The sequence below is a fragment of the Podarcis cretensis genome (assembly GCF_951804945.1).
Source record: "Podarcis cretensis genome assembly, chromosome: 14".
Lineage (NCBI taxonomy): Eukaryota > Metazoa > Chordata > Lepidosauria > Squamata > Lacertidae > Podarcis > Podarcis cretensis.
In genome coordinates, this window is record NC_137183.1 from 7,739,829 (window position 1) to 7,764,414 (window position 24,586).

General features: G+C 46.0%; 1 protein-coding gene across 3 annotated transcripts in view; it reads left to right on the plus strand.

The window, feature by feature from the left end:
• ALPK3 (alpha kinase 3) overlaps positions 1 to 24,586 on the plus strand; it is an 81,675-nt gene that overhangs the window by 40,299 nt on the left and 16,790 nt on the right. For all 3 annotated transcript variants that reach the window (XR_013833031.1, XM_079953142.1, XM_079953143.1), the window contains 3 exons: positions 4,271 to 5,714; positions 18,848 to 20,711; positions 23,318 to 23,465. Coding sequence is in view for 2 of the 3 variants with exons in the window: in XM_079953142.1 (XP_079809268.1) it covers positions 4,271 to 5,714; positions 18,848 to 20,711; positions 23,318 to 23,465 (3,456 nt within the window). In the remaining variant the exon portion in view is untranslated. The remainder of the gene's footprint in view (positions 1 to 4,270; positions 5,715 to 18,847; positions 20,712 to 23,317; positions 23,466 to 24,586) is intronic.

Sequence of the window (24,586 nt, forward strand, 5' to 3'; positions counted from 1 at the left end):
TGCAGGCTTTTCTTATGTTCTTATGAAACCTTATGGGAACCAAAATGCAGCTACCCTCAAAATTTGCAGTTCCTCGAATTTTGTGGGGAAAGTGTGCATAGAACATGCATTAATTTCATTATATTTGGGGGAATTGCTAGCAACGTGTTTTTTTTTAGTCAAAAGTAAAAACAAAAATGCATTCATAGGGGGAGAATTAGCACAGAAATGCCAACAAATGTTCATGAGCATTGTTTGAAAATAATAATTCACAACTGTGGAGAACTGAATTTAAGACTGGGAAAAAGAGAAACTTTTTCCACTGTCTGCAGTTTGGCAGGGAGGAAATAATATTGGCTTGCCTTACTGGGTACTTGTTTTTTGTTTTTTTTACAAAGTAATAATAATAAATAAATAAGAAAAAAAATGTGCACCTCACCCCCAAGACCATTCCGTTGTAACTATCCTACAGCCCAAAATTTCAGCACCTCCTGCGATGGTTTGACCCCTTTCCATTTTAACAATACAAATTCTACAAACACCTTCCATATCTCCTCAAAATCATTTCCCCTGCATATTCCCCATCTTACCTTAATAGCACATGTTAATTTATCATTTTTAGCTATATGCCACACCTCTTTATACCATTCTTCCATTTGATATTCACCTTGCCCCTTCCACTTCCTAGCTATAATAACTCGTGCAGCTATCAATAAATTTGTGAGCAAGTCCTTCATAGCCTGTGAAGCTTCCACCCCATCGTAAATTGATAATAATGCTACCTCTGGACTTTCGATCAGCTTTAACCCAGTGATTTCTGTTATCTCCTTAAACACCCTTTACCCAAAAAATTGTACATCACACGTGAACATAAGTGCCGGTTTCCTGGCATCCCCACCAACATAACACCAAATAGTCCTTGTTTATTTGATTTAATCTGACTGGTGTTAAATACCATCTCCAAACTAATAATAATTTTCTTTTATCCTTAGACAACATTTTCAAAGTGTTTCTCCCATATTCTTCCCCAGCTTTGACCATTTATCTGACCTGCTGTCTCCTTTTCCCGCACCTCTTTTAATTGATCTTCTTGATCCTCCATTTCTGCTAATAACTGGGTACTTGTGAGGATTAGAAATAGGGAAGGCATGCGAAGCAATTTGAACCCTTGGTAGTACTGCGTGAATGCTAAGTATTAGCATATTGATATTGCACTTAGGTGCACCGACAGATGTCCCTGTGTGCTGAAGTTCTGTGCGCACTTCTCCAGTAAGTCACACTGAACTCCGTGGGACTTCTGAGTAAACATGTGCAGGACTATGCTGTCTATTATGGATTTCGATATGTCTCTTGGCTTCTTGGAATGAAGCTACAGAAGGAGCACAATCGTAGGCATGTGTCCTCAGAAGTAAGTCCCACAGAGTTCCTGGTGGCTTCCTACTATTGCCACACAAATATCGCTTCACTGAGACCCCTCTTCTGTCTGTAGATTGGCAATGGGTGTGTTTGGTGGGGCCAGGGCTGGATCTAGGTCAAGGCTCCCCCGTTTCTGAACCGTAGCCTACATCAGACTTGGGGAACCTGTGGCCCTCCAGATATTGCTGGACTCCAACTCCCATCAGCCCCAACCAGCATGACCCATGAGCGTTGGTAGTTGTAGTCCAACAACATTTGCGGGACCACATGCTTCCCATGCCTGGTACAAAGGAAGGCAAATGAGTATTATCGGTGCTTTTTTTGTGACAGTACTCTTCAGTACAGAGTACCGACACACTCAGTGCCAGATTTATGTATAAACAAACTATAGCTTAATTTAAAGAGGGGAAAAACTGGATTTCCAAAATACAAGATAAAAAACAAATAAAATAAAACCTACATAGAGCAACAGTGTTTTGTGTTGTGCAGGCTCCTATGATGTAAGTAATGGGCCCCGCCTGCTAGCCTGCTCCCTAAAATATAACTACCACTATTAATATAAAGGTAAAGGTACCCCTGCCCGTACGGGCCAGTCTTGACAGACTCTGGGGTTGTGCGCCCATCTCACTTAAGAGGCCAGGGGCCAGCGCTGTCCGGAGACACTTCCGGGTCACATGGCCAGCGTGACATCGCTGCTCTGGCGAGCCAGAGCCGCACACGGAAACGCCGTTTACCTTCCCGCTGGTAAGCGGTCCCTATTTATCTACTTGCACCCAGAGGTGCTTTTGAACTGCTAGGTTGGCAGGCGCTGGGACCGAGCAGCGGGAGCGCACTCCGCCGCAGGGATTCGAACCGCCGACCTTTCGATCGGCAAGTCCAAGGCGCTGAGGCTTTAACCCACAGCGCCACCTGCGTCCCTCCACTATTAATATACTTCTTCTTAATTGTATTTCAGTTCAACAATTACTTTGATAAAATACATATTTTGTTATGTTCAAATGGCTTTAGATACCTATTAGGTCCATCAATTACCATATAGCATATATTCAACACAAAAAACAGTGACAATTTTTTGTTGACAAAGGACAGCTGGACATATAAAGGGCCCCATTACCTTCTGTAGCTTAGGGCCTCATCAAACCTAAATCCGGCCTTGAACACACTCCTCTTTTTATGGCCCAAGGTGCCTTTTCAAGATACGAGTGCTGATACCTCTTTCTTTATTTAAAAAAATAGTGAGTATTATTCTTAGCAACTATGGTCAGAATTCTATAATTTGGAGGTCCCCACATTTTGCCCAGAGACTAGTTCTTTTCAGTTCCCATATAGACAATCTTTTTCTAAACTGGGCGCAGCACTTTCCCTGCATCTGGCAATGGTGTAAATGGCTTTTTAAACCCAAATTGGGGTTACAGCAGGGTGGCATTAAAGTGGTCTTACTGCCACGGTCCCAGTTTGGGTTACGTTCCCGCCCCCTGCCCCCTGCTCGCTTCTGCGAGGGCTCCTCCAGACTTACCCCACTGCTTTCCCCTGGGAAAACCTGATCTTTACTGCTGAATTGGAGCAAACAGCAACTGGGTTTTCTCCAGATGGACATCTGCTCTGATTTAACACGGAAGAGCGGGTTTTCCAAGGGAAATCAGTGGGGCCAAAGCAAAACCACTCAGACTTGTGCCTGGAAAGCATGGAACAAGGAGGAAAACACTCAGACCTGGGTGGATGAGCTCAGATGCTATGGACACAATTGCCAATTAGGTGAATGCCATAATGACTAGTTTGGCTTTAAGAAATGGTGTACAGGGTAGATTTCCACAGTTTTTCTGTAGTTTTGCCATTCACAGCTTGGGTGCTATGACCGTCCTTTCCTGTGATAATGGGGGGTCAGGAGAATGCCCCTTTGTGCAACCCTGAGCAGTCAAAATGACCCCATCATGTGTGCACAGATGTCAGCAGAATGACCCTGTTCGGCTCAGTTGCATAAGCCTGTCTCATGAAGATGGCAGTCCGGAGCAGAGGCAAATGTAATGGAGAAACACACAAGATTTCTCTCTACTCATATGGCTGGCTCATTTCTAGCGTTCTACCAAACACATAGGAGCTGCTCATGGATGAGCAGCTGGGAAAATGACAGAGACTACCTATTTAAGGCACATTAAAAGCACATTTGTCTCCACCTCTAAATCCTGGGAACTGTAGTTTCGTAAGAGTGTTGGATGCTCTGTGTGGAGTAAACTATTATTATTATTATTGAATTTATTATTGAATTTATATACTGCCCTATACCCAGGGGTCTCAGGGTGGTTCACAGAATAAAATCAAGATCTAAAACCACAAAATACCTAATAAAAATAAAAACAGCACCCCAATACCCCCGCCAAAAACCCACATTTTAAAAGGGCATAGGATGTAAATTGGATCTGGTTAAAGAGGAACATTTTTGCCTGGCGCCTAAAGTTGTATAATGAAGGCACCGGGCGATCTTCCCTGGGGAGAGCATTCCACAGATGGGGAGCCACCACAGAGAAGGCCCATTCTCGTATTGCCACCCTCTGGATCTCTCAAGGAGGAGGCACACAGAGGAGGGCCTCAGAGGATAATCTCTGGGTCCAGGTAGGTTAATATGGAAAGAGGCGGTCCTTGAGGTATTGCGGTCCTGAGCCATTTAAGTCTTTATAAGCCAAATCCAGCACTTTGAATTGGGCCTGGAAACTAACTACAGTTCCCATGTTTATTTGAGGTGGGGTGTTTGTGTGCTTCAGATGTATGGCATGTGCACAGCCTTAAACTTTACACCTGTGTGCACTAATGCTCAGAACAATCTGCTCCCTGAATCATGTGTGTTTTTTCTCATGGCGCTGTTGCTCTTTGCCCCCAGGTGCAGAGAGGAAGATGCAGCCATTTACCAAGCCTCGGCCAGAAACAACAAGGGCATTGTGTCCTGCTCGGGGGTCCTGGAGGTGGGAACCATGACAGAGTACAAAATCCACCAGCGATGGTTTGCCAAGCTCAAGCGAAACGCCGAAGCCAAGCTGCGCGAGATCGAGCAGAGCAGGAAGCGAGGGAAGGAGAACGTGGAGCTGGAGCAGCTGAGGAGGGTGAGCCCGGACAGGTTCCAGCGGAAGCGGCGCTTGACCGGCGAAGTGGGCATGCGATCGGGCACCACCCTCTGGGACAAGGAGGAGGTGGCCAAGGTGCGCATCCCAGATGGGAAACCACGATTTGGAGAGGACGAGAAGAGCAAAGAGACTTCCGTGAACGTCAAGACCCTGTTCCCAAACAACTTCATAACAGGGCGTCTGGAAGCAGAGGTGACCACCAATGGGGACTCTTCTCTGGAGAGCGGGGAGGAAAACGGAGACGAAAATGCCAATGGCTTTCTTACCTATATCTATGAGACGGTGGAGATCATCAAAGCGAAGCCTACGGTGGCCAAAGAGTTTTCCGCAAAGAAGAAGAAGAAAGAGGAGGTCACCACCGCCCTTCCAAATGCAAGTCAGGATGTTTCCCGAGAGGAAGATGGGACACAACAGAGGAGTATTGGCTCGGCGCATGAAGATGCCACACCTAACACCTTGGCCTACACCACGTCACCTTTTGCAGCAAATGGGCTGGTGGGCACGGAGCCCAGAGGACCTCCGAGGCAGGTGGCAGAAAAGCCCATTGCCCGACCCTATTCAATGCCCCCTAAAGCAGACGTGTACTTTTCTCTGAAAGATATGTATTTTGACATGGGGGTGAAAGCTGAGGCTGAGCAGAAGGCGCCAGAAGCCAAGGAAGGCGAGGCTGATTGGAACCAGCCAGGGGAGGATGCTTCCGTCCTGGGAGAGATGCTCCCAGCAGCCCCTACGGCTTTGAAAAGGGCAAAACCAGAGGAAGGGCAAAAAGAGCCACACGAAGAGCAGAAAACAGAGGAAAAGGAGGCTGTGGAAACAAAGGAAGCCCAAACGGTGGCAGCCACGGATGCTGGTGGGGATGTCAATGCAAACTTATCCCAGTATCCCAATTGGACCGCAGAGGCCGTGCAAGAGGTGCATGGTTCCCTTCGGAGGGGAAATGGGGCAGACATTCCTGAAACAGATTTTCAGCATCCTAGCCAGACTTCAGAGACTGGCCTTGGGGTGTGGGCTCCCCTTTCAAAGGATATGGTTGCCGACCTCCGCGAAACAGACTTGCTGGACTCTTTCTGCCCTGAAGCAGAGCCATCCCCCCAGCCCCAGAAGACCAGGGGGCTGGATTCGTCTGTGCGCTTTCAGGAAGCGGCGAGAGACTTGAAGGAGGCCTCCTTGGGAGAGCAGCTGCCCGACCAAGGGCCTTGTGAGGTACTGTAAGTTTTTTTTTTTTTTTTTTTTTTTTTGCTATGACTGACCTCATGCGAAATGTTTCCCAAATCTGTTAAGCAGCAACTGCCAGAGTCCTGCCTGCTATTTATAGCTGAGAATGCGGGGATGTACATGACTAGCAATAAGCAGGGTGGTCTCTCTCGCCAGTCTAGCTCTGACCCCTGACTGTAAAATGTTGCATTGGCCAATTTTTAATATTATTATTTCTGCAGCTGGTCAGAAATGAGCCAGATGCATTGGGTGATCTGTGGCCAGCAGCACTTTACGGGCTGGTGTTGAGTTGGGACCCAGCCTCATGTGCTGGCCCTCCCAACAGGCGTCATTGCATTGCCGACTGCAGCTGTCCCTGACACTCAACATCCTGGTTTGGCTTGGGGTCTATTTTTTGCTGCTTATTCTGAAGCATTTTCCATGTAATTCTTCATTAGGAAAGAACAAGTGTGTGCCTTGTTAACAGGGGGTTTCCTAATTCAGTGCGTGGAGGAGTTCGTGCTCACGGGATTGGCATTTGAAGGATCCCTGCTGAGGAGTGGGCTGCGTGGGTGCGCAGAGAGGAGCTGGGGCTCCAGGTGCAGGACTTCAGCGTGGTCCAACGAGCTGCAAGGCCCCAGCAACCGCAAACAGACTCTGGCTCATGTTTCCAGAGGATGTCGGCCTGCCCTGCCTGGGAACTCCAGGGCTCGGTGGGCAGCCAAATGTAAGAGCATAAAAAAGCCTGTTGAATCAGGCCGGTGGCTCATCTAGTTGAGCATCCTGTCCTTGCACTGGATACCCAGATGCCCATTATGGGAAGCCTCAAGCAGGACAGTTGGCATTCAGAGGCATAATGCCTCTGACAGTGGAGGCAGAGGGAACATAGCCAATCCCTTGGGAATGTGGAAAAGTGGAGCTGCCGAGTCAGACCCTTCCAGGTCAATATCATCTACAGTGGTACTTGGGTTAAGAACTTAATTCGTTTGGAGGTCCATTCTTAACCTGAAACCATTCTTAACCTGAGGTACCACTTTAGCTAATGGGGCCTCCCGCTGCTGCTGCGTGATTTCTGTTCTCATCCTGAAGCAAAGTTCTTAACCCAAGGTACTATTTCTGGGTTAGCAGAGTCTGTAACCTGAAGCATCTGTAACCCGAGGTACCACTGGACTTCATGTTTTTGTGATCCAATGTGTGGGGTGGTTTGTATGTTACAGTGGTACCTCAGGTTACATACTCCGCTAACCCAGAAATAGTGCTTCAGGTTAAGAACTTTGCTTCAGGATAAGAACAGAAATTGTGCTCTGGCGGTGTGACGGCAGCAGGAGGCCCCATTAGCTAAAGTGATGCTTCAGGTTAAGAACAGTTTCAGGTTAAGAACGGACCTCCAGAACGAATTAAGTACTTAACCCGAGGTACCACTGTATGTACAGGCAAAGCACTATCAAAGCTTTTCGGGGCAAATGTGTCTTTAATTAGAAACTTCCTCTTTATTGATTCTTCTCTTGTCATTGCTTCTTTCAGAAGTGTCCCAAAGGTTAATTGAACCACAGATTTGCATCAAAGCATTACCATATCAGCAATTTTATCTCCAGTCCCTTTTGTATTTATTCCTGACGAGCAGGACTGGGGCTGCGTTGGCTGGTCCTGCCCCCGCTTTCCAATTTCCAGAGGTGAGAAGTAGACATTACCGAATTGCCCCAGAATTCTTCCGTTTCTTTTACTTGCAAAAAAAGGGGCAGGGAGGTTATGTTACTGGTTTGCTTCCATTAACTTTTTTAAATTGCGAAAAAGTGATGTTTTGCAACAGAAAATAATTCTGTGGAAACCAGTAACTGAAGCTCCTTCCCACAGAGAGCTAACACTTTAAGAGCCATTTAGAGGCAACTGACTCATGCCACATTTCCCTTGAAAGGGGCAGAAGCAACAAGGAGGAAGTTTTCAACTAAAGTTGCAGGAGACCTTAGTTCTGAATAAATGTCGTAGAAGGGTCTTGGTCACAGGTACTGCAGAACAGTGATGCTTCCACAGCACTGAAGGGTCATCCTACAGAAGCAGCTTTTTAAAAAAATGCATTGTTAGGCAAAACTCTGATGCCTGCCCCTTTCTTCCGTAGCAGAAAGGGCAGATGTATCTGTTCTGCTTTGCAATGTAGCTGCTCTCAGCTTCCTGCAACATCCTTAATTTCATTTATGAATCGCTTCCTGTGTAGTATCTCTGATTTCACAATGCCATAAAGACATAGTTAAAATATTTGCATTTGTAGAAAACAATTGTGTATAATTTCTGCTGTCCCTTTTATGACAACTGTCCACCTTGGTGTATTTGCTGTGCACACACTTTTGCTGCTTGTCCATGTTGCAGAGAGCAGACAGAGGCAAGGAAGGAAGCCTTTGTCTCAGAGTATTTCAGGACTTGCCGCTTGACTTCCCCCTCTCTTATCAGCCTCTTGGAGTTGCTTTCAGCACTTGGGCTGGTGCTAGCCGTGGCAGCACAGTCCTGTTGGAATTTGCTTGATGTGTTTCCATTTTAGGAGATGCGAAATAATCTCTGCCTATGACAAGGAAGAGACCCTCTTAGCTAATAATGGGAAACAGGGCCTTGCATGCCTGTTGAAGCCCTGGTGTGGGAGCTGATTCCACATTCTGGGGTTTGTTAAATAATAAAAAAAATGGCCATGGGTCAAATTACAGGCATAAGCAAACTCGGCCCTCCAGATGTTTTGGGACTACAATTCCCATCATCCCTAGCTAACAGGACCAGTGGTCAGGGATTATGGGAATTGTAGTCCCAAAACATCTGGAGGGCCGAGTGTGCCTATGCCTGGGTCAAAACATACATGATGTGGGGAACCCATGCTCCTTGTGCATTTATTTAAATATATGAAGCAACTTTGATCCCGCACTTCAGACCAAAAGGCTCCCAGAGTGGCTTGCATACATGACACAAAAGGAAAAATGGAAGGGCAGGGAAGAGGAAAGCTAAAATGTATCACCTCTGTAGAACCCCAACTTTTCAGACAGTGTAGTAGACCTTTCTTTCTTTTCATGCATCCTTCTCTCAGCCCCTCAGGACTCTTTAGTCTTTAGTCACCTATTCAACCCTCATGAATTGCCCCTCCTGTACTATATGTTTAGATAGAAACTTCATTATCCTTTGGATTTCACACTGCTCTGAATTTTGTGAAATGGACCTTAGCTTGAAACATTTAAAAAAGTATCCTAATGCGTTAAAAAAACTATATTTTAGAATAAATATAGGTTTTTTTTAAAGGCATTGATATAAAATACCTTTATAAATATGCATTTTGTGATAAAATACATATTCAGCCACAAATTTTCCTATGAATAAAATTGTCCAAGGAGCAGAAACTGACTGCTCTGTCAACACCTATTTTGGATACTGTGGCTGTGTTTGTTTATTTATTCAAGACACATATACAGTGGTACCTCGGGTTACAGACGCTTCAGGTTACAGACGCTTCAGGTTACAGACTCCGCTAACCCAGAAATATTACCTCGGGTTAAGAACTTTGCTTCAGGATGAGAACAGAAATTGTGCTCCAGCAGCGCAGCGGCAGCGGGAGGCCCCATTAGCTAAAGTGGTGCTTCAGGTTAAGAACAATTTCAGGTTAAGAACGGACCTCCGGAACGAATTAAGTACTTAAGGACAAGACTACACAAAGCAGTGCTAAATTCATCACGGCATCATAATACGGAGCTCATTTTATAGCTTCCTTTGCCCCATCTCTCCCCACTGAAGAGCAGTGCCAGAATGGAGAGGCTCACAAGTGTGCGCAACGTCATTTCTGCCCCACAGATCCCCTGAGGCTCATCTTCCAGCCTCTTCTCTTAAGATTTAGCATTGCTCCCACTGCCAAGCAATGTTCCCATTGACCAGGAAGTAGGGTTGGGGGGGGGGTCTGTTTGCAAGTGAAGCTGCCTGAGTTTGCAGAGCAGCGTTGCCAAGTGGTGTCTCTTCTCCCTCCCTAACACACACACACAAGCACAATTGTCATTTTGTGGTGGGGAAGATCCATATCCCTCCAGTACACCCCGCCCCATTTCCCAGAGATGTTGACCTTTTTAAGTGGGGGGGGGGCTAAAGTTGTTGACCTTTTTTAGAAAAGTTTCCCCAGAGATGTTGACCTTTTTTAGGGAGCTGACACAGCACACTTACACATTATCTCTGCTTGATAAAAGAGAACAGGAAGCATAAACTTTTTTTAGTTGCTCATTTATTAACAACGCACCTGTGCACACACTTATATAGTCTCAGATGCAGGTGGGCCCGCCAAAATCTGACAAGTCACCCCTGCTCTTAAATTGTCCAAACAAAATGGCATTGCTTAACCTGGCACCAAAATGAGAAAGAAATGCTGAACTTAGATATACCTCAGTCAGTAAAGCATGAGACTCTTAATCTCAGCGTTGTGGTTTCAAGCCCCATGTTGGGCAAAATATTCCAGCATTGCAGGGGTTTGGACTAGATGACCCTAGTGGTTCCCTTCCAGCTCTGTGAATGGTTCTGTTATTCTGTTGTAACTGAAGGGCTGCTCACAGGGAAGATGGAGCACGTTTGTTTTGTGAGAGATGCTTGTGCTGTGATTCCTGCACTGGAGGTGGTTGGTCTAAAGGATCCTTTCAACAGTCCAGTTCTGTGATACTATGATTAAAATACTCCAATAAATAAATAAACGGGCTTCTCTGTGGCAGTCTCTGGAAAGGGATCCAGGGGCGGCCATCCCTGTAGCCCAAGCCCCATTCACCAGGCGAGACCCGGTGAGCCGAAGGAGCGCTCCGCAGTGGCCACGGAGCTGCCCAGGATAGCTTGAGTATGTGACTGCACGCCTGAGGGATCATGGCAGGAACTGATGGGGTTTGAAGTCCTTGGCCAAAGGTATTAAATGGTGTTGGAATGAAGCAAATCAGTGGAACTAGTGATTTTATATGAAAGTTTTGAGGCTTTTTCCTAAAGTCGACAGGTTTCGGAAATACAGTGGTACCTCGGGTTAAGAACTTAATTCGTTCTGGAGGTATGTTCTTAACCTGAAGCCGCTGGTGCCGCTGTGCCACTGTTCTCATCCTGAAGAAAGTTCTTAACCCGAGGTAATATTTCTGGGTTAGCTGAATCTGTAACCTTAAGCTTATGTAACCTGAAGCGTATGTAACCCGAGGTACCACTGTACTCTGACATTGACTTGCTACATTTCATCTAGGTTATAATAGAGTTCTCCTGCCAACCTAGCAGCTCGAAAGCACATCAAAGTGCAAGTAGATAAATAGGTACCACTCCAGCGGGAAGGTAAATGGCGTTTCTGTGCGCTCTGTGCGCTGCTCTGGTTTGCCAGAAGTGGATGAATGCCGCAACCCCAGAGTCGGCCAGGACTGGACCTAACGGTCAGGGGTCCCTTTACCTTTACCTTTATGATAGAGTTAACAAGATAATGAGGTTTTGGTAGATTCAGTCCATTGTTCTCACAGCGGGAGATCAATCAGGTGCTAAATGAGGAAACACAGCACTAAATGAGGAAACACAGCACGGGATGGGGGATGACCCTGGCGCTACAGAGCGGAACAGGATCGTAGTGCCTCCGAAGGGCGCTGGAGACGTGCAGGCACCAAGCCCCTGCTCTGCCTTGCTTACCTCCCTGCTCTCCCCTCCCCGGACTCTCCGCCTGGCACCCTCCACTGCTTGGTGCCCTGGCTCACCGCGCCACTACTCCCAATGATAAAGACGTCCCTGATAGTATCCTCTGGGAACCCCAAGCTGGGCATCCATGCTGGCGCATTTGCAAAGCTAAGCAACGTCCGGTGAGGTTTGAGATTGGAGACGGTGACCACTTGTTGAGATTCCTGCATTGAACCTTGGGTTCCCTTCCAACTCTGCAATTCTATGATTCTGGGAAGGCCAAAGTTCTCCAGCAACTAGTATTCAGCGGCCAAGGTACATCTGAACATGGAGGGAGCATACAGCTATCATGTTCCAATAGCCATTGATGGGAAAGCTGCTGATTCCTTCCTTCCTTCTGTCTGTCTTTTTAAACCCCCTTTCTGTTTTTATTCCTCCTCCCCTCCAGCCTCACAGATTACTTGGCTCTGCTTTGATGACTGTATTTTTGACACATATCCATAAGTCTGCACCCCCCCCCCCAATTCCTTTCTGCCCTTGCTCAGCCAGGCTGGACAGATATAGCTCTTTTAATCTCTTCCAGACGTCAGTCCTTCCAGCCACCCGATCTCGACGCTCCTGTTCAGTCGGTCGGTGTGGCTTGGATGTTGCCCATCCTCTGGGCAGCTATTCCTGGTGCCGTTGCACCAGCCTTCAAAGTTGACAGATGGACCCTTGCAGGCCATTTCGCTAGCCGAATGGCAGCCTTGGATTTCCTATGGAGATTTGGCAATACTCTGGCCCCAGGTTTTTTGTTTATTTGTTTAAATAAAAAAAGGTATTGATTCGACAACCAAGAATTAATCCTGAGCCAGAGTTAGATAATTTATTCCCAGTGCAATTGGAGGCTTTGGGGATATTCAAAGGAGGTGAGGTTTCAGGGTCACACTAAAATGATTTTTATTAAATTTTCTGTTTTACAATTCCAGATAAACATTTTGCGTACTTAAGATATTGATGACTGCTCTTCTTCCCTTTCTATGGTTCATTTTACATATCTTATATCCCTGTATATTTTACATAAACTAAACAATTTAGTATTCCATTATTACATCCATCAAAACTTATTTACACTGTTGAATTTATCTTAATGCTGCCAGTGTTTTCAGCTGTGCACAATTATTTCCCATATATTCAATAAACATTTTCCAATCTTCTTGTGCTCTTATTCTACATGTTAAGTTTTCTAGTTGTGCATAGTCTGTCAACTTTAGTTGCCAATCTTCTTTGGCTAGGTTTCAGGATCTCATTAAAGCAGCCCGCACCAACTCAGCACCTTCTGTATATAGATATTTTGGACTACAAGCCCCATCATCCCCAGCTGGCATAGCCAGTGGTCAGGCATGATGGGAACTGTAGTTCAAAACTGATGGAGGGCACCAGGTTGGTGAAGATGGCTTTGAAGGAACTGTGATTGCAATGGAACTGCTCTGAGGATTGAGAGATGTTGGGAGGGATGGGGTTAGTAGTGGATGTTGTGACGGGGAGAAAGCACTCACCTGACCAGACAGCTGAGTCTCTGCTGCTGACTGGGAAGGAGGCTTGGAGGGCCGAGACAGTGAGGAGATCAGTGCAGTGCGAACGCACCAGCAGAGCCCATCTGCTGCGCCCGCCTGTGCTTTTACACCACATCCGTGCTGCCTCCACCCAGCCCCTCGTCTTTCTGGTAAGCAGCTGTCTGGAAGTCAGGTGAGCTGCCACATCAAACCATCCAAAACTTGTTAGCCACCTGCTCCTTGAACAACAACAAAAAGTTGTTCTTTGTGTTTCTTTTCAAGTCTCTGGGCCTTTACTTGCAATGGTTCATCTTCAAATTTCACTTTGCAAGCTCCAGGTGTATTGTACGGGAACCCTTTCCATATTAATGTGTGACTTGGAGCAATGAACCCTGGAAGCGGCTCTCTCTTTCTTTCTCTTCAAATTGACCCCTGAGACGCCACAGACCTCAACATACACACCTAGAGCACAGCTCCCTTTCCTTCGACCACACAGACAGTTCCTGGTGGAAGGGAAGCTGCTCTGATGGCTTTATGGGTAACAGTGCCATTAATAGACATCGCAGCTCGCAACCGAAGCAAAAAACACAGGTTCAGCGAAGTCCAAGATCTCTGGAGAGTTGAGGGCAATCATAAGCACAATCGCAGCTGGGGATTTGTATATTTAGGGCTGTCTACCAGGTGGCTGATTAATCATCGTTTGCCTTTAAGCTTTGTGGTCCAGGGCAAAACACTGATCTGGATTTGATGCCAGTGATGGTTTCTGACACTAAACTCCCACTAGTGGAGTTGATACATGTGTGATTCATTCACATACTGGCCCCGAGACAGCAGTGGAAAACCTGCACCCATCGACCTCACTATTAGCCACATTTCTGGGGCTGCTGGGTGTTTGAGTCCTAGGATATATGGAGGACCACCGGTTCCTGACCCCTGCTCTGAGAGCTCGTTTCTATTCCAAGCAAGGGTCCTCTGCAGAATGGAGAAGCCCATCTCAGGACCAACACCAGCTTTGAGCTGGCCCTGGTAGCCCTCAGCCTTTGCCAGTAGCATCCTTTAGGCTTGCCTGGACTCAGATAGACAGTTTTGCTGGCCATGGAAGCCTCTACATTTAATAACAATTTTCTTAGAAAGAACACCATACTTTCATAGGCATATGCTTAATGAAATACATACACTGCATTTTAGTGTGAGAGAGCAGTTGGCTCAACTAGGCTTTTGCAGCAGAAACATTAGTTTCTTCACAGCACATTTCAAAATACTGGAACAAAAAGACTGGAACATGGATGTAGACTCACAAACTCAAAAGTTGCAGCAAAACATCATCTACCATCAACTTAAAATCATACTCCTCACTTAAGCTACTCGGAGGAAGACTCTTTGGAGCCTCTCTCAAATAACAAACATTTGCACACTTCATTCTCATTTTTTTTTTGTCCTGTTTATGATTGATAAGGCCCAACATGGCTTCCTTAGATTTAAAATTTTTTGAAGCAAGCTTGCAATTTAAAAACTATGTGCATTTAAGTACAGTCTGTGGATGCCGAGGCCAATGTAAACACAAACCCTTGAAATATTTCTATATCTTTGAGTACATCTCTTATTCATGTTTTTTTTTTTTAGAGAAACTAAGATCTCTAATGCGTGGGCTATCAGGCTGGGCTGTTATTATATCTACTGCCTTCTGAGCACCATTAAGTTTACGGTTTCACGTTCTAGCTTTAGGTTATAGTTTAACAACACGAATTTGATGTGTTCAGCTCTTCCTAAGGGTTCACACCCTGATTTTGTTGAAGGATCCCTGAGGTGGCCGCTGTGCCCTGGGTTCCAGGTGGTGGGCCTAAGCCACCCACTAAAAGTTACAACGGTCTCGTACTTTGTACTTGGAAAGATCATTTTGCCCCTTTATTTTTTTATTTTATTTTTCCCAATTGGAGATGACAAGCTGGAGGGGCATATCAGAATCCTCTCTGGGGCAAAAAGGCTTCATGGAAGCTTTGTTGCCAGGAGGAGTCCAGCTAGGGTGTTTAGAAGAGTGAGCTCCCATTTTCCCTCTAATACCGAGGGGGGGGGCTGCTCAGTAGATTACACTAGGAGATAGAAGAACGGGTACAAGAAAGGGACAAAGAGGGGGGGTAGAGAAAAGAATATTCTATCAGTATTCAAGTTATCTTTCAGCTAAAGCAATCCCTGCCTACCAGTAAACTACAAGCAATTTGTCTAGAAACCACAGGCACTAGCCTGGAAAACCACACGTCCCTCTAACCCGGAAAACCACAGGCCCTAGCCTGGAAAACCACGGGTCTCTTTAACCCGGAAAACCACAGGCCCTAGCCTGGAAAACCATGGGTCTCTTTAACCCGGAAAATAACCACGGATCCGGAATTTATTCAGCGCTGCTTACAAGACTAATACTCCGAGGGAAGACGTGGAGGAAAGAGGAAAGAAGACTTTCCACGGTTTCCCCGGTCAGGCTCCGAGAGGGAAATCGGGAAAGAGAAAAGGAGAGAAAGAGTTTAGGACGTTTCTGGTCGACTCCGAGGGGAAACGTCAGAAAACAACAAAGTTCCATGATTTCCCTGGTCAAAACTCCGAAGGGGAAATCGGGGGAGAGAAAGAGAGAGTTTAGGATGTTCCTGGTCGACTCCGAGGGGAAACGTCAGAGATGGAAAGAAGAAAAGTCCAGCTGCCATGGAGACGTTACCTTTCCACCCCCTCCCAATGTATTAATTTTAAACCATACTCACGTTCGTAGATGTCCCCCGTGGATCCCGGGATCCTTTCTCTTTAGCCGGCTTGACCTTGCCTTTGCTCCCCCTGGCTGGGCTTTTGGTGACGATTGATTACCGCCCGCAAAGAGGAGAGAGGAAGAAGGATCCCTGGGCTAAGGTTGCCCAGTGGTGCCCGATCCCCTCTATCTCCCCCCTCACCTTCACAAGAGGACCAAGTGTCCCTGAGCATGGTCGCCAAACTGTTACTGGAAAAATCTGAGGGCTCCCTTGAAAAAAGCAAAGACACCAACCAGGATAACTTGGAGCAAAACAGCAGCCTGTAGGCTTGGCCTTTATTGAACTGTTGCAACAGGGTGTTCCCCTCACTTGCAGGAGAGAGGAAAGACACAGAAAAATGGTGTGCAAGCCCTTATAAAAACTTTTGAAATTCCCATCCTCTAGGTCAAGCCCACCACCAGAAACATCATGCGTACATTACAGAAAGGAGGAGTTGAGGGAGGAGTTGTGGTGGTAACCTGAGTGTCCTGTCACCTGGCTGGTTCCCTTCTCCTCCTCCCCATGAGTCATTTTCTGAAGACAAAAGGTAGTCGCAGTTTCCTGCCCCCTGAGGGAAGATCTGATCATTGTCCTTTGTTCCAGTCCATGCTGAATCCACTCCCATATGCAAGTTCTTTGTGATCTTGATTGTCTTCTGTCTAGGACCATCAGGGTTGGCATAGCAACTGGGCAGGGCTCCTGTGGATTTGCTGGGCTTCCCCATTTTGTAGTCCTTCCTTCATGGAGTAAAATAAAAGTGGAACAGTGCAAATCTGATATATGGTTGATTTTCTATGAATTTATAACAGAAGTGTAGCGTATGTAGTGTGTGAGTGTGAGTGTGTGTGAAGTTTGTACAAACGGAATGATATGGGGGGGGGTTCCTGCTACAGCTACAAGCTGGGTGGGTGTAGCCACCATTTTGATTCCCAACAGTATCTTGGAGTGATGCTACATCTGCAGCATTGTGGGAAAGTTTAAATGTGACCCATTCATCCAGTGCTGCTCAGAATGCTGGACCAGATGGGGGGATGGGGTGGACGAGCCCACCTAGATCCTGGCATCCTGGTACCCTAGCAGCTGCTTGAAGGTGTTAATATGGCCCCTGGACTACAATGATGTTTTCTCTCTAAGCCAAGGTAGCCAATGTGGCAGCGTCTCAATGTTGCTGGGCTCCAACTCCCATCAGCGCCAGAAAGCGTGGTCAGTGGTCAAAGATGATGGGAATTGTAGCCCAGCAACACCCAGGCTGCGCCTGCTTTAAGCTCACACAAGGAGACTAATTATCTTTTCAAAGTTCATTTCCTGACTCCCAGGTGGGTGTCACCAATGGAAGCTAAGGAAGTGAAAAAGCTTAATATGGACTCTAAATGGCCAAAATATTGTGAAATTCTAGAATATGATGGTGTAAGGGTTAAACTTCAGAGTTACGAGAAATTAAAGCCCAAAGTTCGAGATTGGTTGCATTATCATCAGATAAATGAGACATTCAAACAGGACAGGAAAATAGGATTTCAGAAAGAGAGGTCAAAACTAGAAACAGAATTGTTAGAACCCAATACTAAGAACTTATCAAGAATGTATAATTTGCTGTTGAAATGGAACACACAGGATGAGATGGTGAAATCAGCTATGATTAAATGGGCACAAGACATCGGTCATGATATTATGTTTGCTGACTGGGAACAGTTATGGACTACCGGTATTAAATTTACTGCATGTAATGCTTTAAAAGAAAACATAATGAAGATGATCTATAGGTGGTACATGACCCCAGTCAAGCTTGCAAAAATCTATCATCTGCCAAATAACAAATGCTGGAAATGTAATGAGACTGAAGGTACTTTTTATCACCTTTGGTGGACCTGACCGAAGATTAAAGCTTTTTGGGAAATGATCTATAATGAAATTAAGAAAGTCCTTAAGTGGACTTTTCCTAAGAAACCAGAGGCTTTTCTCTTGGGCATGGTTGGCCAATTGGTGTTAAAGAAGGATAGGATTTTCTTTATGTATGCTACCACAGCAGCAAGAATTCTACTGTCGAAGTATTGGAAGATGCAAGAACTACCTACTCTGGAAGAATGGCAAACAAAGATGATGGACTTTATGGGACTGGCCGAGATGACGGGCAGAATCCGTGACCAGGGGAAGGAGACAGTGGAAGAGGACTGGAAGAAATTTAAAATATACCTTAAAAACTGTTGTAAAATTGAGGAATGCTAAGATGTCAAGGGGTAAGAAACAGAGAATTACAGCTGTAACTAAAAAACTAAAGGAAATTTAATGAAAGGGAATCAAAATAAATTGACCAAAGGGTTGCTAAAGAACCATAAAACAAGGATGCAGGGATGGGGAGGTATGGGGAAGTCGAAGGAAAGAAGGTGTATGAAAATACAATTTTGAAGTTATATTGGTTTAATTGTTATGTATGCTTTTGTTTTGCGTTTTGAGTTTTTGTTTTGTGATTTGTTTTTATTATGTGTTTGAAAAATGAATAAAAATTATTATTATTATTATTAAAAAAAGTTCATTTCCTGGTTTGGATTTTTTTTTGATAATGTGAGGGTGATTGGGCAGAGCTACAGAGCATAAAATCCCTTCTGCATAGGTTGCTGAGGTGCTGCTTGTTTGTTTTTAAGTGGTTTTAGTAAGGGAACTGGAAATGTACAGCCAATTGAATTGTTTTTCAGCAAAACCAAAACTAGTTGAAAAAGAAACATAGCAAGTTTCATCTTACCCAGGTCATGGTTCTAGTTAGCACTGAATTCTCAAAGAGGCCTAAGCCATCATGAAATCCTGTTCATCCTCTAAGTGCTCTCTTCTCTGTAGGGAAGAACTCTGTGAAACACTTTGCAAGAAAGAGGAAATCCTTGACCTTTTGCTGTTTTGGGTTTGGAACACAAATTAATGCATCAAGTAATGAGCTTTTCCCCCGAACACAAGCTTTGCCTGAGCTGTGATTAGTGTCAAGGGTTTGGATGGAATTTTGAGTCACAGTTGAAAAACAGAAGTGTTTTTTTTTTTTTAATAAAGCAGAGCTAAAAAGAGTGCCAACCTTCCAAGCTGTGCAAGAACTCCCAGGGAAAAGATGAGCTTTCCCTTCAAAGTGTTCTCTGAAAATAATCAAATATACCAAGCTAGTATTGAGTTGAGATGAGGGGGGAATGTGCCCATTGCTACTAATAAACTCTGTGCTCTTTCTTCCTAGGCTCCGCAAACCTTAAAGCCAGCCTTGCCCACTGCCCGCAACCTGCAAACTCCAGATGTGGGTCTTGGAGAAGAAACAAGCCAGGATGCCCGCCATTTTGCAATAAGGGAAGGTGCTCCAAGAGAGCCAGAGACCAAACAGCCTGAGGAGCAAGATGATCCTAGCCAAGAGGCCCAAGAGCCAAGCATGTTGGTGCTAAGCCAGGATGGCAGCCAGCACTTCTCAGTGACTTCCCAGAATCCCCCAGTTCTCTCCCTTGGCACCACACAGCCCATTGGGAAGGAACAGCGGGTTTTGAGAGAAGATGTGAAAAGGCGTTCCCCACGTTTTGGAAGTGACAGAACCCAAGCCAAACCAATTCCAAGTCATGACAGTAAAGATCTGGCTGCTCCCGGGTCATTGGTTGAGGAATCCAGTCTTGAGCCTAGACCTACAGTCATCTTGGAGCGATATGCCCCTCAAATTGACACGGTGAGCAAAGAAAAGCAAGAAGAAGCCTTTGAGGTCCAGGGAGACAAGAGGTCTAGGCTAAACAGGGATTTAGGGCTTGAGGGCGAGAGGCCTCCCACAGTCACAGCAAGGCCATTATTGGTCCCAGAAGTTGCTGTAGAAGCCCCAGTTTCCCATCAAAGTATTTCAGAGGAACCTCATCTGGTTCCTACAGTAGCAATGCCTCTGGCATTCCAAGAATCTGCTCCACTTTCTCCAGATGAAGAAGGTTCAGCTGAGAAGCGGCAGTCCGTGGCCCATTTGCTGAGGGATGTGAAGAGAGAAATAGAAACCTGGCAGCCATCAAAGGTGGCAGCTTCAGAATCAGAGCAGCGGAAGGTGGGCAACATGGAAGTCCGTGCCCAGGAAGAGCCCCCAACTCCACTGAGGAGTGAGGAAAATGAGAAGGAGTCGTTTGGCCTGGGCAGGAAGATGGACATCAGAACTAAGGAAAGGGAGAGAACAGTCTCTGAGGCACCTGCAATACAGAACTCAGGCCAAACAGAGACCGCGATGGAGGAGGATCAAACCGCAGATAAGGCACAGAACACAAACCTAGTGTCTTCCCTGAAAAATTACTTGCTTCTGCTCTTAAAGATGACCACAGAGGCCGACAAAAGCAAGGGCAGCAAGAAGCAAGATGTCAAGGCTTTGGAAGAAAGGACCCAGCCGACTGCCATTCCCAAGCACTTGCCGGATGTGGGCATAGCTGGCTTGACTCCCAGGACATCGAGGAAGATCTTTGAGCGGGTAGAAACCAACCAGCTCTTCCAAAGCGCAGAGAATCTGCAGTTGACTCCCAAGACTTCCCGGAGGATCACAGGGATGATCAACCAAGAGCTGCTTGCTTGCAAAGAGAGCTTGGTGGCTGAACCGGAGGCCGCCCCATTGCCCTGCGTGCCCTCGATTGTGGTGGGGAGCATCTCCAGCGAGCTGGCAGGGCCCCCAGATACGTCTCCGGAGGTTTCCGGCGAGGCACCGTCGGCACTGCCGAGTGCCACACCTCAGGAACTGGCCTCCGGGGCACGTCGCAAAATATACCTCACCAAAGCCAAACAGGCCGACGAGATGGAAGGGGTGGCCCCAGATGGGCAGCCACGGGCAAAAAGGGGCAGCCCCACTGTGTCCCCACAGCAGGGCCGCAAGAACGCAGCACTTTTGCAAAGCCCCGTCCCGGCTTCTCCTCCCCTGGAGAAGCGCTCCCCTACCACAGCTAGGAAGATGGCAACCTTAGAAGTGCCCAAGATCTATGAAGAAATAGCAGAAGAAAACAAGAATGTGGAAGGCAGCTCCCCGCGAGCTCCAGAGAAGTTGGAAGAGACCACGGCCGAAGTACAAGTGGGCGAATCCCGGAAAGCAAATGACCCATTTAAAGGTCAGGAGGGGTGTGGCTTTTCAGCCTCCCTGGGAGGGCATCTAGCCCCACCCTGAGAAAAGTTTCTTCTTGCAGGTTGAGAGGGAAAGTCACGTCTAGGGGAATAAGCATTCCCAGATGAAATCCCACCCCCCTTGAGCTAGTAATTAATTCGTTTTGAGGTTTATTTGCCACTTTTCCTCCAAGGAGCTCAAGGAGGTGTAAACGGAAACCCCCCCCCCCCATTTTATCCTCACAACAGCCCTGTGAGGTAGTTTATTATTTTTAATAAGTACTTTTATGGAATGCTTTTGACATAAAATAGAAATCAAACTAATCTAAATAACAAAAATAATAAGAAACCAAGAAAGGAGAAGAAAGAGGGGAAAGAAAGAGGGGAAAGAAAGAGAGAGAGAGAGAGAGAGAGAGAGAGAGAGAGAGAGAAAGAAAGAAAGAAAGAAAGAAAGAAAGAAAGAAAGAAAGAAAATAGTAGTAGTAGTAGTAGTAATAATAATAATAATAATAATAATAATAATAATAATAATAGTAAATTTATACCCAACCCATTTGGCTGGGTTTCCCCAGCCACTCTGGGAGACTCCCAACAGAATATTAAAACCACGATAAAATATCAAACATTAAAAACTTCCCTAACAGGGATGCTTTCAGATGTCTTCTAAAAGTCAGTTAGTTGTTTATTTCCTTGACATCTGATGGGAGGGTGTTCCACAGGGCGGGTGCCACTACCGAGAAGGCCCTCTGCCTGGTTCCCTGTAACCTCACCTCTCGCAGTGAGGGAACCGCCTTGGCGGTTGGACCTCAGTGTCCGGGCTGAACGATAACTATAGGGGTCCTTTTATCACATTTATATAATATATGTCATATTTATCCACACGCAGAAAAGTAGATCCACCTGAGAGCCTACCTCTTCTCCCAGTCTCTCACCCTGAGAGACCCCCCCCCCCCGCCTTTCCTGTAGGGACCACCTTCTTGCCTGAGTCCTAGCCTTGTGAGGCACTTTAGACTGATGGCCACTGGTTTAAAGAAACAACAAAATGAACTGATCTCCTTGGCAGGTTTTGAATAAACAAACACAAATTTATTATTGGTAACACATAGACAGATTAATTAAGGATTATTACAGTTGTATAATATGCAGAGAATAACTTGTGCTCAAAAACCAGAGAGAGGAGCTGAGGGATGTCCGGCAGGGTGGGGTTTTCTTAATGAGGGAGGAGGGAAATTTATGGGGGGGAAATGAGTATGATATGTTTTTTGACAAACTGTTATGTTGAAATGTTTAATAAAAACTTAATTAAAAAACAACAGGTGGCCACTGGTCACTCGGTGAGTTTCATGGCTTAGTGGAGAGGTGAACCACCACACCCCTCTGGCCATGCTTCCTCAGGCTCCCAAGGGGCCAAGAGGAAGGGCTGGCACCAAGGATCAACATGGTTGGGCACCCGCTGGAGGCCTGTACCACCCCTCCCCAGCAGGGGGGTCCCTGGGAAGAGCTCTCTCTGGTCCTGCTTCTCCTCTTCGCCACGGCAACCTGCTTCTTCATCCACCCTTTGCTCTAGCTCAGTATTTCCCAACCTTTGGTCTCCAGCTGTTTTTGGACTACAGTTCCCATCATCCCTGACCACTGGTCTTGCTAGCTAGGGATGATGGGAGTTGTAGTCCAAAAACAGCTGGAGACCAAAGGTTGGGAAACACTGCTCTAGCTCACACAAGGGAGCTGGTGGCGAGGAGCACGAAGAGCAGTTGCTGCCCCTGGCTGCTTGTTCCTTGGCTGCCTGGCGAGGGATGGAAGCAGGGCGTGGCAAAGATGGCGGACGGCAGCTGGAGTTGGTGAGAATGGCAGGGAGGAGAGAGACTCGCTGAGGGCTGAAAGAGGTCTTGCCCAAGGGCCCCCCAACAATGCTTTCAGTTAGGAAAACCAACGCTTTCTCCCCACCCCTTCAGGCTTCCACGGTCGTAGCCAGGAGGGGGTGGGCATTGGAGCCCCCTGAGGTGCAGGAGAAGGTGCCTGGCAGAGGCACTGCACTGTTGGTAGAAAGAGTGAGGATGAGGGAAGGAGAAACGTGGCCTTGTGCCATTTGCACTTTCCGAAACAATACAGGCCTTGAAAAGCAGATACCCTTCCAAATTTATGCTGCTTTTTTACTGCCTGGTGCAGAACAGCAAACAGCAACCCCCCCCCCCCAGTTTAGGACTGATGTTGGAACCCATCGCAGGGGCAGGCCCATCTCGAACCCCTGCAACTGCCAGGACACACATTTTCATTCATTCATTCATTCATTCATGATTTTCAGTTTTATACGTTTCAATACTTTTACAATCATTTTAACATTTCAAAACTCAACTTCCTTCCCCCTCTTTCTGCAATTCCTTAAATTTCTCTTTGGAATTTTCTGCATATCCAAATTAACTTAATTTGCTCATTTATTCGTCTACCAGGATGCACATTTTCCAGTCAACTGGAAATATATTTTTAATGTATTTTTCATCTCCTGTTGGAAGCCGCCCAGAGTGGCTGGGGAAACCCAGTTAGATGGGTGGGTTATAAGTAATAAATATCTTCTTCTTTTTCTCTAACTGATAAATCAGCCACTGTCTCTTTGCAGCTCCCCAGGTGATTCGCAAAATCCGAGCTGAGCAGTTCTCGGATGCCTCTGGAAATCTGAAGCTTTGGTGCCAGTTCTTCAACATTTTGGGTGACTCAAAGCTGACCTGGTATAAGGATGAGGTTCCTGTGACAGATGCCAAAAGGAGGTGAGGGGTGCTGATTCGGGTGGCGGAGAAATTCAATTCAGTTTGTGTTTAAAGGCAGGCCTGCCAAATCCACACTTTTCTGAAGTGCCACACTTACCACAACACAGCTGTCTTTCAAGATTTGCAGGTCACTGAATTTTGCAATGCAGCCCAAACTTAAGCTACGTAATGTGCACCGAAATGCACGTACAAGGGTGAATTGGGCGTAAGAACGCATAGGTGAATAAAAATAACACGCAGAAATGCATTTTCTTAGAGAAAATGGCTGTGCACAAATATAGCTGCCAAAATTACATATAAATGTGAAAATATATTTTTTCGAGACATCTTTATTGAAATTTGAAAAAGTACATAATTATATGTGCACTAAACATGATGAGACGTAAAGAGAGAGTGAGAGAGAGAGAGAGAGAAGCAGCAGCCGTGCGGAAGGGAAAATAAAGGAGGGAGGGGGGAAAACCCAAAACTGTACAGTCCTACCTCGGAAGTCAAACGGAATCTGTTCCAGAAGTCTGTCCGACTTCCAAAACGTTTGGAAACCAAGGTGCGGCTTCCGATTGGTTACAGGAAGCTCCTCCAGCCAATCAGAAGCCAGGTCTGACGTTCGGGTTCCAAAGAATGTTCACAAACCAGAACACTCACTTTTGGGTTTGCGGCGTTCGGGAGCCAAAACATTTGACTCCCAAGGCACGACTGTGTACTTTACAAAGTTGTTCTTGTACTTCATCAGATCTTAACCTATTACAGTATTTGTAAGAATGGATTCCAAATATCACTGGATTTGTCCATAGCAAGTCTGCGTTTATATGCAAGTTGTTCATATGCTGCGAGTTTGTACAAGTCTTCAAACCATTCGTAGAAGGGAGCTGCATTTTTATTTTTCCAATTCATCAGTATCAGTCTTTTTGAGAAATTCGCAGCACAATGCTGATGTATTCTTGAGGGCTTTTTAAAAAAAATGCAAACGAATGCTGGGAATTAAACTTAAAATTTGGAAAAAATGAAAAGCTGAGAGAAACTGAAATTGATGCGGGTGGTGTTGTGGGTTAAACCACAGAACCTAGGGCTTGCTGATCAGAAGGTTGGCAGTTCGAATCCCTGCAACGGGGTGAGCTCCCATT